At 46.5% G+C, this 14222-nt stretch overlaps 1 protein-coding gene across 2 annotated transcripts in view; it reads right to left on the bottom strand.

Moving 5' to 3' along the window:
- Positions 1 to 223: 223 nt before the first annotated feature.
- Positions 224 to 14222, bottom strand: part of CFAP221 (cilia and flagella associated protein 221) — a 79803-nt gene continuing 65804 nt past the window's right edge. For both annotated transcript variants that reach the window (XM_032840912.1, XM_032840913.1), the window contains 5 exons: positions 11095 to 11253; positions 9670 to 9761; positions 4709 to 4801; positions 2258 to 2353; positions 224 to 448 (listed from right to left, as the gene is read on the bottom strand). In XM_032840912.1, coding sequence (XP_032696803.1) covers positions 340 to 448; positions 2258 to 2353; positions 4709 to 4801; positions 9670 to 9761; positions 11095 to 11253 — 549 coding nt within the window. In that variant the 3' untranslated portion in view covers positions 224 to 339. The remainder of the gene's footprint in view (positions 449 to 2257; positions 2354 to 4708; positions 4802 to 9669; positions 9762 to 11094; positions 11254 to 14222) is intronic.

Below are 14222 nucleotides of genomic sequence, written 5' to 3'. Positions count from 1 at the left end.
ACCTGCCTTTCTCTGCCCTCTCCCTGCCCGCCTAGCCCCCCTCCCAGCACCACACTGCGTGCAGAAGGCTCTGGGGCTCTCCACATGGTGGGTGGCCTGCGGCTTGCTCTGGAAGTCTTGGTGCCAGCACTGAATTTTTGCACCAAGGAGCCTTCCAACACTGCCATCCCACTGGTGACGTCTTATCTTTCAAAAGAAAAATGATTACTTACAAATATATACATCATCCACCTTTCAATTTTATTCTCTTAGAGAGTTTAACTCCACAAATGACCGGAACGTCAATGGACACAGCGACCAGCAGAAAGCCAACGAGAGGAACTGACCTCCTGGGGGGTTTTATCCTAGAATCAGGTACGAGTTGAGAGCTTTGCCCCGTAGAATCTTCATCTCCTCCAGCACCTTTTCTCCTGGCTTCTCCATAGGCTGTGCTTGCTCTTTGATCTCTCTGTATATCAAACACCCGACAGGGACACATGAGGGCACTTGGTAGCAGCTCAGGTTGCCCACCCGTGCCCGGAAGCTGGCTCAGGGTCGTGGGCATAGTGAAGCCTGGAGGACTTTTTTTTTTTTTTTAAGATTTTATTTATCTGAGAGAGAGAGAGAGAGAGAGAGAGCACGTGCGCACGTGCGCACGACCACAAGCAGGGGGAGGGGCAGAAGGAGAGGGAGAAGCAGGCTTCCCGGTGAGCAGGGGGCCCGATTTAGGACTCGATCCCAGGACTCTGGGATCATGACCTGAGCCAAAGGCAGACGTTTAACCGATTGAGCCACCCAGGCACCCCTGAAGGACTTGTTTTATGTTTTTATATAGGATTGATATCACATATATCTATTTCAAACTATGTTTGATGATAATTTTGTTACTAGTGAAAACACTTGGCTGGTAAGTGATTCAAACCTGGCTTCTGATCTCTGCTCCATGAACTTCTTAGGGTGGCCAAGTTCCCTAACTCAGGTTCTGCTTCCAGATGGACAGACAGTGGTAGTTCCCATCTGCCAGTGTTGTCAAGAAGGTGAAATGAGAAATCACTCACATGGTGTCTTCTAAAGGTTCAGTCAGCATTTGTTGCTGCTTCATGTTTATGAATAAGGTAGGCCTGTAACAGCTCTGACTCTGAGAGTGGCTCCAGAAGTGGGGGAATCAGAGGGCGGGTTCTGCACCTGGATCAGGTGGCGGCTGATGTGGAGCCCAGCCCTTTGCTGGGTGTGGCAAGGGGGTTTCCGGTAGAATATTCCAAATATCTGGGAAGGAACTGAGGAGTGCATTTGGTTGGAAGGACAGATGTCTTAAGACTGTGAGGTCAGCTCTATGATCTGCCTAGATAGAATACAGTATAAACTGAAGTGCTTCTGGAACGTTTTCTAAACAGGGTGAAATGTAAAGTTCTGGCAAATGCCTGGCAGTTTAGAAAAAGCAGAAATACCTGAAAATGAAGAATTAAAATGTTCCCTCGGGGTGCCTGGGTGGCTCAGTTGGGTAAGCGTCTGCCTTTGGCTCAGGTCATGATCTGGGAGTTCTGGGATGGAGCCCCACGCCAGGCTCCCTGATCAGTGGAGAGCTTGCTTCTCCCGCTGTCCCTCACCTGCTAATGCTTTCTCTCTCTCTCTCTCTCTCTCACTCTCAGATAAATATACAATTTAAAAAAAAGAGAAACCAATTTTTTGAGGGATAATGATGACATGTTTGCTTAGCTCTCCGGCCCCTGAGGGAGAGGCGAAGGGAAGCACTCATGTTTGCCAAACACCCAATTCACATCAAGCAACTGGCTGGCTGTCCTTGCACTGGTGTCTCATTTACTCCTCACACTTGTGAGGCCTGTGAGGGAGACTTTATATCCTGCATGGCGCACATGAAGACACCATAACTCAGTTTACTGAGGTGTCAGGAACTTGGCTGGAGAGCTCACACGGCATAAATGGTGGGGCTGAGCCTTGGCCACAGGTTTCCTCCGGGTCCGGAGCCCGGGGTTCCTGATGCCGGATGAGACTTGTTCAGTTATCATTAACAAACAAACTCACCTCTGAAATTAGATGATAAGCAAATGGAAAAACTGGGTCCAGTTCTTAAACGTTTACCTGCCAACCACACTTGAGAGACCGTAATTGTGCATCAAATAAGATAGACACACCCCTCTCTCTTTTTTAAGCCTGAGGTATTTAGGTTCAGATGACATGACAATTCCTGTCCTTCATGTAGGGCCAATTCTATCAGAAGGCTGCCTCTTCCTAAGGAAGGCATAAAGCATCCACTTACTTCTCCTTTTTGGGGTCCTTGTGGTCCAACATAGGGAATTCTGCTTCGATCATTTCCGGAGTCAACAGAACTTCTATGTTCTGTTCGCAGAGCTCACTGAAAAGGAAGAACATGCTTAGCTGGAAAGGGTTTTCCTTCCCCAAATAAAGCAGAGAAATATTGTGATCATTTAAGAATTATGCAATTCTTTTGGCTTTCAGTGTTAGTTCTACCCACTTTTGTCGAGTCTATGTTAAAAGAAGCATAAGGCTGATAAACTGCTTTGACCAACAATTGTAGGAATCATAACCAGAGAGTAAAAAGCAATTCTTAAAGTGGGGTTGTAGAATTCATATTCTCTACAAGTGCATGTGGTATATTTACCAATACTGACAATATCTTGGACTGTAAAGAAAGCCTGAATGATTTCAATCTCTTGAAATCATTCACAGTATGTTCTCTGGCCACCATGAAATTTAAATAGAAAGTGATAGTGAAGAAGATCACTATTTTCTTCACTAAAAAACCCCCAAAGAACCTACAACTGCTTTAATATGATTTTAATATATTTAAATAATATATTTCCAAATGAACTATTGGTAAAAGAAGAAATTAAAGGGCTCGAGGTGACTTTTGTCTTGTGGTCTGCTATCTGCTGGAATGGGGGTCAGCAAGCTTTTCAGTAAAGGGCATTGTAGGTCATACAGTCTCTTTTGTAACTACTCAGCTCTGCTTTTGTAGCATGAAAGGAACCAAAAGAAATAATGCATGAATGGGTGTGGTTATGTTACAATAAAACTTTATTTACAAAAATAAGTGGCAGGCCAGAGTCAGCCATGGTCCATAGTTTGCTGACCCCTGGCCTGACCCCTTTAACCTAACCATCAGGTTAAAGCGTGGTTGCTGCATGTGTGGGTTCTAACTGGAGGAAAGTAGAGAGACCATGGAAGTGATACACTCACTCCTTCAATGGTCATGATCAGAAGTGGAATATCTCCCATCTCGCATTCCCTGGGCCAGGGCCTTGCCAAATGGGTGACTTTATTGCAAGGGAGGCTGGGAACTGTCACTACTACTTTCAACAACCCTATTACTTTAGAAAAAGAGAATGGATTTTTTGATAATGGCTCAGTTATGAGAAATGCTTCCAAGATCAACCAAGTCTTCAAGTTTAGAATTAAAAGCAGGTGCACAGGGGCGCCTGGGGGGCTAGGTTGGTTGAGCATCTGTCTTTGGCTCAGGTTGTGATCCCAGGGTCCTGGGATTAAGCCTGCCTCTCCCTCTCCCTCTGCAGCTCCCCCTGCTTGTGCTCTCACTATCTCTTTCTCTTTCTGTCAAACAAATAAAATCTTAAAAAAAAAAAAAAAAGGCAAGAACACCATTCAGCCATGATACCCTGCCTGAAGTGGCATAGCAAGGTTCCATTATGGAAAGTACCCTTGGAAGGCACAGACACTGTTCCAGTCCCCTGTGACTGAAGACTAATGATTGCTAAGCAGCCACATGTTGGTGCTTTGCGGAATCAATTTCCTGTGAGTAGTTTCCTGTCTCTAAGGTGGGGATAATAGCAAGACCTCATCGTGGGGAGTAAATGAGACTGCGGGCAAAGCCCTGTGCTGGAGTGCTTGGTAAATGTTCTGATTGTCATCAGCATCAGCATTATCTCCTGCAACTCTGACAACTTGCAGGAAATAGGTTCTACTATTATCATTTCAAAGATGGGGGAACTCGGTCACGATGGTCCCCACATCCGTGCCAAGCGGAGGAGGGGTCAGCTAAGCTGCGGCCTGCTGGGCACCACAGCCCTGCCAGACAGGACACGTTCCTCTGAACCTCACACAGACATGTACCATCCGTCCTGGCTCCAGCATCCTCGCCAGTGTCCTCACCAATGTCCTTGCGCACTGGTTCCAGGAGAAGGCGCTCTCACCTTCCCGGGTTTGGAGCTTCAAATACTCAGGTATTGCCAAGTGTCACTGCGCATGGACAAGTCTTAGCCCCGGAAAGAAACCTCAGATATTTAGGACTTCACTAATTGATGATTTACATGAACAAATGCTGAAATCGGCACAGCAACAGGAGATTCAAGGCTGTTGGACGCTCACCAGTAAAATGAAACATGAGCCCCTTGGTTTGGGGTCTATAGTTTTTTATGCCTCTCCATATCCCACCCTCTTTCAAGGACTAACCCAAGTGCACGTGACCATGAAGCCTTCCCAGCCCACTGAGCACCACCTCTGCTCTCCCCTCCCTTGAGCTCCCTCCGATCAGTGAATGTGAGGCTGCAGAGACCATCTACTCCACACCACGAACTTAGCCTGCCATCCCCTAGTTAGGGCTCTGGCTGCGTGTGTTAGCCCTAACTCATTTGGGTTGCAGACCTGGGCACTGCGTGCTCTTTTGAAATCTCTCGAAGCACCTGGCGCATTTTGGTAGAACAGACTACATTAGAAAGCAAAGGTGAGAAAATACCGTTCAGCGGTTTCCAGTCTATCTTCTTCTGGTAGGGCATCGAGAACGGCAGGGACATTTTTTGGAAGCATGACTAGGTTGAAGGAATCACAGCTGTGGAAGAACCGCACAGGCAGGGGAGGATAAATGCTCACATTCGCAGTCTTGGGATCTTTACACCATGTGCTAAAGTGCTTGTACTTTCCCACTGGGCAGGACATTCCCCTTCTGTCCCTCATTCCTGAAAACCCAGTGTTTGCCTGTGGACAAAGGCAGGGGGTGTGATAGGTACTGGTCAAACCCTAGAGGATGTGGCCAAGTAAGTCATTTTCTGGGCTTTAGGAACAGAACTTTCAAGCTGGTGGTGCCTAATATTATTTCTTGGGGGCACAGGGCAGTACTGGGACTGTTCACTTTTCTTAATAGTTTCCCCTCAACTTTACAGTCTTCCTTAGTTGTTCCATTCCATTTCAAACCTTCCTCCCCACCCCCTGATATATGATTTGGTATTATAGATTTAGAGCTTTCTATAAAATCCTGAGAATAGAGCACATTAAGATAATTAAAATAGGTAGAAAAAATATTAGTTTAGAAATTGGCAGCAAACTTCTGTTTCAAGATGGTAGAACAGATTTGCTTTTTTTGGTCTCAACTACTTAAAAACTTCTATTTTTTTAAATTTTATTTATTGGTTTTTAATTTTTTAGAGAGCGAGAGAGAGCATGAGCCGGGAGGGGCAGAGGGAGAGCAAGAGAGGGAATCTTAAGCAGTCTCCATGCTCAGCGCAGAGCTCCATCCCATGACCCTGACATCATGACTTGAGCGGAAATCAAGAGTCAGATGCTTGTCCAACTGAGCCACCCAGGTGCCCCCACTTATGACGTTTTAAAGGAATAAAAAATTGAACATATGACAAGAAGAGGAGAAAAAACCTACATGGATAAGAGTTTTCAACAGTTTTCTGGACTAAATTTTGGAAGCTGGGGAGAGTGTTGTCTCATGAAGAAGAGTACATAGTGACAGACAGTAGAACACATAGGAAGGAAATGGAGCTTCCCCCAGATCCTAGAAAGATTGTGAGTGGAGGCTAAGGCAGGAGGCAGATGCAGAAAACAAGGGGTTTTGGCTTGTGCACATATATCTTTGATGGGGCACCTGGGTGGCTGAGTCAGTTAGGCATTGGCCTTTGGCTCAGGTCATGATCCCAGGGTCCTGGGATCAAGTTCCACCTCCGATCCCTGCTCAGCAGAGAGTCCACTTGTCCCTGTTCCCTCTGCCCCCACCCACCCGCCCCCAGCTCGGGCTCTCTCTTGCTTACTCTCTCTCAAAAAAATAAAATCTTAAAAAAAAAGAAAGCATGTTATTGTTCTACCTATTATTTAAAAAAAGATTATATCAATAACAGAAGGGAGGGAAACCCCCAAATTGAAAGCAAACTGAAGCAAATATTTCACATGAATTCCATAATCATGGTGGAAGGAAAGAAAGAGAGAAAGAGGAAGAGAAGGAGAAAGAAAGAAAGGAAGGAAGGAAAGGGAGGGAGGGAGGAAGGAAAGAAAGAACAAGGGAAAAAAAGCATTAATCCAAGAAACTTATAAATACTGTATTTGACTATATAATCATAGTTTTGGTGGGATGTACAATAAACTTGGGGGAACCTACAAACAAACCTGACCTCTATTTATCATGCTTGTTCATTAACATGGCTATAGGTGAGACAACTGTGAAACTATTTTGGACTTCTATGAAATTGATTAATGAGTAAATGCGTTAGGAGCCAGGGATCTCACAGTGGAAGAAGGGACATACAAACACAGAATGGAGGAAAGCAGGCAGTAGCTTTACGGATGCAGGGTAGAACTGTAAGCACCGGTGTGAATTCATCATTTCTGAAATGTGTGTATGTGTGCTTATGTGTGTGTGTGTGTGTCTATGTGTGTGTGTGTCTGGCTGGTCTGCTGGGGAAGCCAAGAAACAAGCCACCCAGTAGCAATGTGTCCACCTTGTATCCAGCTTTTGGTTTTCATACCATTCTTCCCGAAAGGGAACCTGACAAAGCATGCGGGTCCTACCTGCAAAGCCCACTGCTGCTTTAGAGTGGGGTGGTCCGGGGCATTCCTGCCCAGCAGAGGTACTAAGAAGTGGAGAGCCCAGACCACTCCCCAGAGAGCAGACTAGTCTGGGAAGGGAGCCTGGCCGCAGCCACGTCTTTTTCATGAGACCAAATTAATCCAAGTTTTAAAATCTGAGCCCACGTTCCTCGTACTTTTGCATGTGTGTTAATACGTTCTGAAATTGAAACGGTGGAGACCGTAGATGTTGGTCGGACACTTCGTGTTGCTTTCCTTGGTTTTAAAGCTTTTCTTGGCAAAGCAAAACTCTGATGGCCCTAAAATGGTTCTCAAAATTCTTCTGGGCAACACTGTATGTTAATTAATTGAATTTACATAAAGGAAAATTTAAAAAATTCTCCTGGACGTTTCACTCGTCTATAAAATCTGAAAGCCGGGGCACTACTGGATTAGATAATGTCTTCGGCTGCTGCTGATTTGCAAGATTTTTATGAAGGTCCTAGAGAAACTCAAAAAGTTCTCACTGAGTTTTTTAAAGAGCAAAAAAGCCAAGTGAGCTGTTTTGATTATTATGAATTCAAAAGTGACTTGGAATAAACAAATAGTAAATAACTCTATCGTGTGGTTTGACAGCAAACAGATATTCTCGGGGCAAAGGAAACATCTCATAAGTAATAGGTAATTTATTCAAGCCAGAGGACTGCAAGGTTGAAGTATCATTAATGGATTTGTAGGAACTTAAGAAAGAATACCATTCTTATTTTGTAACTGCTTTTAAAAATAAAAACAGGGTCTAGAAGCTTACATCCTGGTAATCTATGAGAAGGAAATGTAGAATCCTCTCTCGATTTTATCATGTTATGCAATTACGGGTTATCTTGAAATGAATTGGCCCAACAGAGCGCTCAGGCACAGAAGTTGAAAGTAACAGCTCCTAGTTGGAGCGTTTTCTTTAATTCATGTAGAATTCATGTTTAATTCATGGTTAATTGAAGCCCAAGGTAACTGCTGCTGACTGCTTTTTGAAAAGAACAGCCTCAGGAGATTTTTCCAAGGACATAGCTTGGGAAAAAAAGAGGACCTTTCCCCCCCTTAATTCTTGAGAGCTGTGCGTGCCAACAGCTGGTGGCAACTTTTGGCCATTTATCCATTTGTCATTTTGCTTTTTCAGTCTCTTGACCTTACCCCACAGCCAGCTCTGTCTGGTTTATGGGGCTGAAGCGTCCTCACCCCACTGCCTAAGCAGGCCGGGTGGCAGACTACCGCCATCTGGTGGCAGCAGAACCACCGCAATGCTTAGTGGCCGGGGGTTGGGGTGGGGGCAGCCATGGCTGTCCCAGCTTCGCAGACCAGAAAGGTGCTGTTCAAAGGGCTTCAGTGATAAGTGACTCGCCCAAGGACCCAGAGCGGGGGACGCCGCTCATGAGGAACAGAGGCAGTCTCCCAGGCCCTCCAACGTGTTCATTCTCTCTACCGTGCCACTATCTTCCCTGATTCTAGAGCTTTCGGATTTTAGGACTGTGCTCAAGTGAAGAACAAAGATGCCGAGCTTCTTCTAGGTGGCTCCAGGAGGGATGAAGCAGGGATGGAACCCACAGAAAGGGAACTCCCGTTTTTCTGAGCTCCTGCCAGGTCCCAAACACCCCCGGGGAGCGGGGGGAGGCGCTTTTTGCTTGTCTCTTGTTAAATCTCCAGGCGGAGGACAGTAGCTGAGAAGCAGTAAGGAAATAACCCAAAAGCAACGGCCCCTGGCAGGGCATAGGGAAGGGAGGCTGAATGTTGCTTAATTCAGGGGGAGCTTTTCTCTGACAATGAGGGAAGAAGTAAAATTCAGTGTTCTCGAGTCACAAACGTGCTTTCAGCGATGCCCCTCAAATTCCCCGGGGGTGGGGGTGAGGGATAGATGGGTAGTGTATATAGGGTCACACACGGGACACCCAGTGAGCTCTTTCATTCCTACTAAAATGAGAATGTCCATCCCCTTGTTTTAATGGCCAAGAGGACTGGGAGAAGAGGCCAAGGAGTGGGGCTGATGTCACATAGCTCCCGCAGGGTTGGGCACTCTGGGGAGAGAGGGGCTTGAGTTCCTGCCTCAGAGGATCCAGGAGATGCTGGTGGGAGTGGGGGTTCCTGCTGATCCCATAGGGGCAGAGCTCATGTTTCCTTGGGGTGCGCCTCATTTTGGTTCAAAGGACCTGAAGGAAAGGTGACTGCCGATGGCCACTGTTTTGGATACGAATCACCTCCACACACCAATAACCTGTTTAACTATGTTGGTAAGGACAACAGACCAAAGAAGCAAATTCAGAGGCTCGGGAGTGGGTTACTGACTGGCCAGAGTCCTAAAGAAAAGGCCTCAGACTCCTTGTTTGAGATCCGAGGGCTCTGAAGAGGAGCTAAATGAGCAAACTAGCAAAAATGTGTTTACTCTACATTCCTTCTTTCTTTGCTCCACCAATATGCTCATTGGTCTGTTTCTGCCCCTGAGCTCCGTCTGTGTATGATGGTAGCTGGGGCCTCCCAGGAACGGTAGGCTGAGGCGGAGAGAGAAGGAACTCCCCTGAAGGTGTATATGGAGGGCGCAGAAGGCTAATTTTGGCAATTCAAGAACATTAAAAATTGACCATGACTATTTCAGTTGAATTATATGGATTGGTGGTCCACGTTTACTGAAACAGGGATGATCAGCCGCTTGTGACATTCATTCTTTTAAGAAGTAGATCTCAATGAAGAGAATTCAGAATGTGTGAGTCTGGGATGAATTATCGTGTTTCTCCACCTAGCGAACTTCCCTAAAACCCTAAAAGTAGAATTTGAGACCATATTGGCAGTTAACTTTGAAGATCACAGCCTCTGTAATCTGTGGTGCCAAGAGACCTCCAGGAGACGGACAGATGAGCTGTGGCTTACCTCTGGGCTGTCTCGGTCTTCGAGGTTTCGGGCAGGGAGGAGAGGGCCAGGGGCTGGAACTTCTTCCAATGCATTATCCCAGGAATAATGTCCTGTAGGAAAAGCCGGGCACAGGGTCCCACATGTAAGGGTACTGTTTGGTGCAGTCAAGTCTAGGAAGGACTTTTGTTTCATTCAGTGGGCTTTTTGGCAGTCTTCAAAGCTGAGCTCCAAAATGTATACCTTCCTTAAGTTCAACTGTTCTTCTGAGGCTTAAAGACGACTTCCCTAGCAGAAGACATTAAGCAATGGGAACTAAAGTAGGGATGAAGGAGAGATTTTCCTCCCCCTGATTCATCAGGCACACAAAGAAATGGGGCCTGGTGATGGAAAACATATCGGGCCTTACAATCTGTTTTGTGAACGCGATGCTAGAGTGATATTCAAAGCGATGTTCGCTCATCAGATGGCATTCCTGGCAGGGCCCAGTGCCTGCAAATGCACAGACATGCAAGGGAGGGCGCTGTCAGGGGACCACCAGCTGGGCGGGGGGTGGGGGGCACCGCCAGACAGGAACTGGTGGGAAGTGAGTCTGGAAAGACAGGCAGGGCACAAAGGGCCTGTGGGCCAAGCTGATGAGTTTGGAGCCAGCTCCATCGGGCTGCGGGACCTACTGAGGGTTTTTAAACTGGAAGATGATGAGACCTGCTTTGTGTCAAGGGAGGGCTTCAGCGGGGGGGGGGCACTGCACAGTGGGGTGAAGCAGGAGATTCACCTGCTGTGGAGGGCAGACTCGGGGATCCTGTGATGGGTGGAAATGGGGAATGAAAGAGAGGGAGGGATCCCAGGGATGTGGGTCCCGGCACAAGAACATGTAGTTCAGAAAGGCGAGTGGGTAGCCGAGGAAGAGGAGGCGGAATGAGGTGTGGTCAGCAGAAGCAGGGCAGAGAGAATGACCTGTTAGGGACTTGGTGAGTTTGCAGGGCCTGAGGGCCACCCCTAAGAGAGGTCTCTGGCCGTTCAGATCAGGCCAGTTATCTAAAGGGAGAAGGAATTCTCTGGAACCTCTCCCAGACTGTGCATTGGTCCCATCACCAGCTTGTCCATTCTGATGTTACGCTTGTTGGAGCCGAAGAAAAAGGAGATGAGACCATGGGGTTTCACCTGGCACGTGACCATTTTTTTTTAACATGGTGGGAACAGGACTAAAATGAGTATCAGGCACAGCTTTCAAGGGCAAAAGAGAAGAAGAAGGTTGAAAGAAGGGCCACGTGCTGCCTGTACAGGGGATACGGACAGGACGAGAGCAGAGCCGAGGCTGGTGGTATGAAAGGGTACCATTCTTGTTCTGTGACTGGCTGCAGACCTTCCCCCCAACTCCAGCTGCGCCCACCCATGCTTGTCCGCCCGCCCCTCCCCACAGCCCAGGGCCAGCTCTGCCATTACCGTGTGATGGAGAAATTGCTTTTGGGTGAGAGGAATGCTGGAGCCCCTGTGGGACTCCCTGACGAACTTGTACTTGGGGTGAGGGCACAGATGGTAATCTATCAAGGTTTCTGCATAGGTCAGAGGGTGCTTCACAGCAAATAGTCCTGGGTTGGGATTCTGTAGGAGAGAGAGAAAGAGAAAAAAAAAAAATTTTTCTCTTTTGTTTACAGGTTTCTAAGCCCAGCCAAGCCAGGCAGGCGACAGCAAATGTCGTCTGTGGCTCCCGCTAGCACTAACACTCTGGGTCCCTGTCAGCTTGTCTGGGAAAGAGCTGCAGCTGAAGAGAGCGTTTTTCAAACTGGACAGCAGTCACGGTCGTTCATAAATGTCACTCTCCTGCTTTAAGAGTCTCAGCACATGCCACGTGGATTTACGAAGTTCCCATGGAAACAAATACTGCTGAAGTGAGGGCTTAAAACCGCTTAAAGTTCTGTATTTATTTCTACATTTGATGAATTAGGGGACTTTATTAACTAAGCAAACTAGTTTTAAACAGCAAAGAAGCTTCTGGTTTTGGAAAACAAAAATAGCTTCTTAAAAACTACAGACAAGACGAAGAAGAGGGTGACATTTGATGATCAGGAAATGTCAACATTTAATGTTGTTTGGGTAATGTTTTTAATTCAGGAAGGCTCTATTTGGATGCAGTATCTGGTTTTATGGGAGAGCCTGTTTTATCCTAATTTCCCAACAGAACTGACGGAGAACCAGAGCGACTACATCAAAATATGAAAATAGAGAGTCTTTTAATGTCCCTTCTGGGGTTAGTCCAGCAAACCCCACTCTTGTCCCACACAGACCCACTAAGTTGGCATTTTGTTCTCTTTGTTCATTTGTATGATTTTTAAAGGCTTTTTTAAAAAACAACAACAACAACAACAAAACTCCACATGGTTTATAGAAACCCCATCTCACTGCCAAGAGAAAAATGTCTCCCACAATGAAGAAAATGCAGCTAGACTTGGCAGGAGCACTATAGCAATGGAGAAATGAGCAAAGCCCTCAGGGAGGACTTGCACTTGGTAGAAGAGTTACAGTCCACACACACACACACACACATGTTTGACGGCAGCAGATTCTTTTGGGGTTCCTCAAAGCACTGTGTGTGGTGGGGACTGAGACAGAGGAGAATGTAAACATTGCATTCTACCCCTTGGAGCTCAAGGGAAGACCCTTTGCCCAGATCGGGGCTGGAGGGTGGGAAGGGAGCCAGGCGAAAGGTGGGGGCCCTAGGGGAACCAAGCAGGGGAGGTCTGAGAAGATACAGGAAGGTGGGTGAGGAGGAAGGAGGGCAGGGAGGGTGTGACGGGGAGAAGGGAGGAGACATTTCCCATTCCAGTGTATTACAGAAGGAGAACCCAAGGACAGAAGACAGAGCAAGCCCTCCCCACCCTCCCTGGGAAGACCAGGTCCTCTACATAATTATAGCAGAAAGATGTCCAGAAGTAGAGAAAGGAGACCTTTGGCCTCCCCCAGCCAGGAAGTGGGGGAGACTGGCAGGACTGAAGAAGGGAAAAAGGAGCACAGCTCCACTTCCTGGGTAAGGGGAGTGACTGGAATGTAATGTATCTGATAATTGCTGACTCCCACTGCCAGGAGTCACACCCCCCCTTACCCCAACATATGAAAGGCCAATCAGGAATGTGCCTAGGAAGGGAACTGGGGCAGGAGCACCTGAGACTCCAGCTGGCCAGAGTCACTGTGAGACCAGGAGACAGTATGATGGGGGAGGGACTGGCTGCACCCTATTTGGATGGTGATGGGGGTAAGAGGCACAACACCAGGGAGGGGGAGTGAGTTGTGTGGCTTGCAGAAGTGTCTCCTATGCAGAGGGTGTACAAGGGTGCTGTGTGACCAGCTCTCTCGCTCTGTCTTGGGCCAAGTGTATCGATGAAATATTTTTGGAAATGACAGTATTACTGTTTTTAGTAGCTGTTATACCTCGGATTCCCTTGGGTGGCCATGGCTGCCAGAGTAAGTGGTCTGAGTGGTCATCCCATAAGGTTTTTAATTTTTCTCAAACTAATGCATGCATGTGGTAGTGACTCAGGCTGGAAGGATCTGGAAAGATGAAAAGCAATGGGGCTCCTCCTTCTTATCCCCAGGCACATATCCCAGAGGCCATTTCTTTCCATTATTTCTGAGTTTAGTGTCTCTGATGGTCACTACTCTAAAACATGATGCTTATTCTTCCATTTCTCTATTTTCAACCTCAGACAGACGGTATCCATTGACTCATTCCTATGCAAGGTAAGGATTTAGTTCATGTACACAAATGCTCCTTCCAAACTTCCTCCTTCCAATTTTGAAAATCACAACATTTTTAGTTCTGCTGTGAGTTATCTTTGTGACTTGAAATAATGCACTACTACCCCTATTTCTTGCTTCATCATCTTTAGTTGAGTATTTCAACTCCTCCCCATCATATGAAATGAAAACATGACCATTCCCAGGCTTTCTTATACCTTTCCCTGCTCTTCCACAATTTTGCTTTTGTGTTACGGAGATTGTTAGCATTTGCATTCTGGAACCACAACCAAGACCTCATGCTTTGTTCATAAGTTGTCTTTGAGAGTTGGAAACTGGTCAACGGGTTTTATTTTGTCTTAACTATGTAAATATGCTTCTTTACCAGGCCAAGCAGCAGCTCAGATTAGTTTTTTGTGAAGGTTCAATATCAGGTCACTCATGGAGAAGTGTTTTAGTAGCAAGGCTAAATGGATTCTATTTTTTTCTTTTATTTGCCATTAACCCTTTTTTGTTTGTCTGTTTGTTTATTTAGAGGGGTGGTGGAACAGAGGGAGAGGGAGAGAGAGAATCTTAGGCAGGCTCCATGCTGGGTCAGCGTGGGGCTCAATCTCACAACCCTGAGATCATGACCTGAGCTGAAATCAGGAGGCTTAATCAACTGAGCTCCCCTATGATTAACTCTTAAAAATCATACCAAATTTTAGTTTGGTTTAGATTGGTTTCCTATTCGGAACACATACCAATTTTTAGTTGAATTTCTCCCTCTAGAGTTTATAATGGCCTTTTCTTTTGCTTGGATGATGAACCTTTATAAAATTCTTGAATATTTCCATCCT

This window comes from Lontra canadensis, unplaced genomic scaffold, assembly GCF_010015895.1.
Source record: "Lontra canadensis isolate GAN:19392208 unplaced genomic scaffold, GSC_riverotter_1.0 scaffold117, whole genome shotgun sequence".
Classification (NCBI taxonomy): Eukaryota; Metazoa; Chordata; class Mammalia; order Carnivora; family Mustelidae; genus Lontra; species Lontra canadensis.
This window is presented reverse-complemented; position numbering and strand designations above follow the sequence as displayed.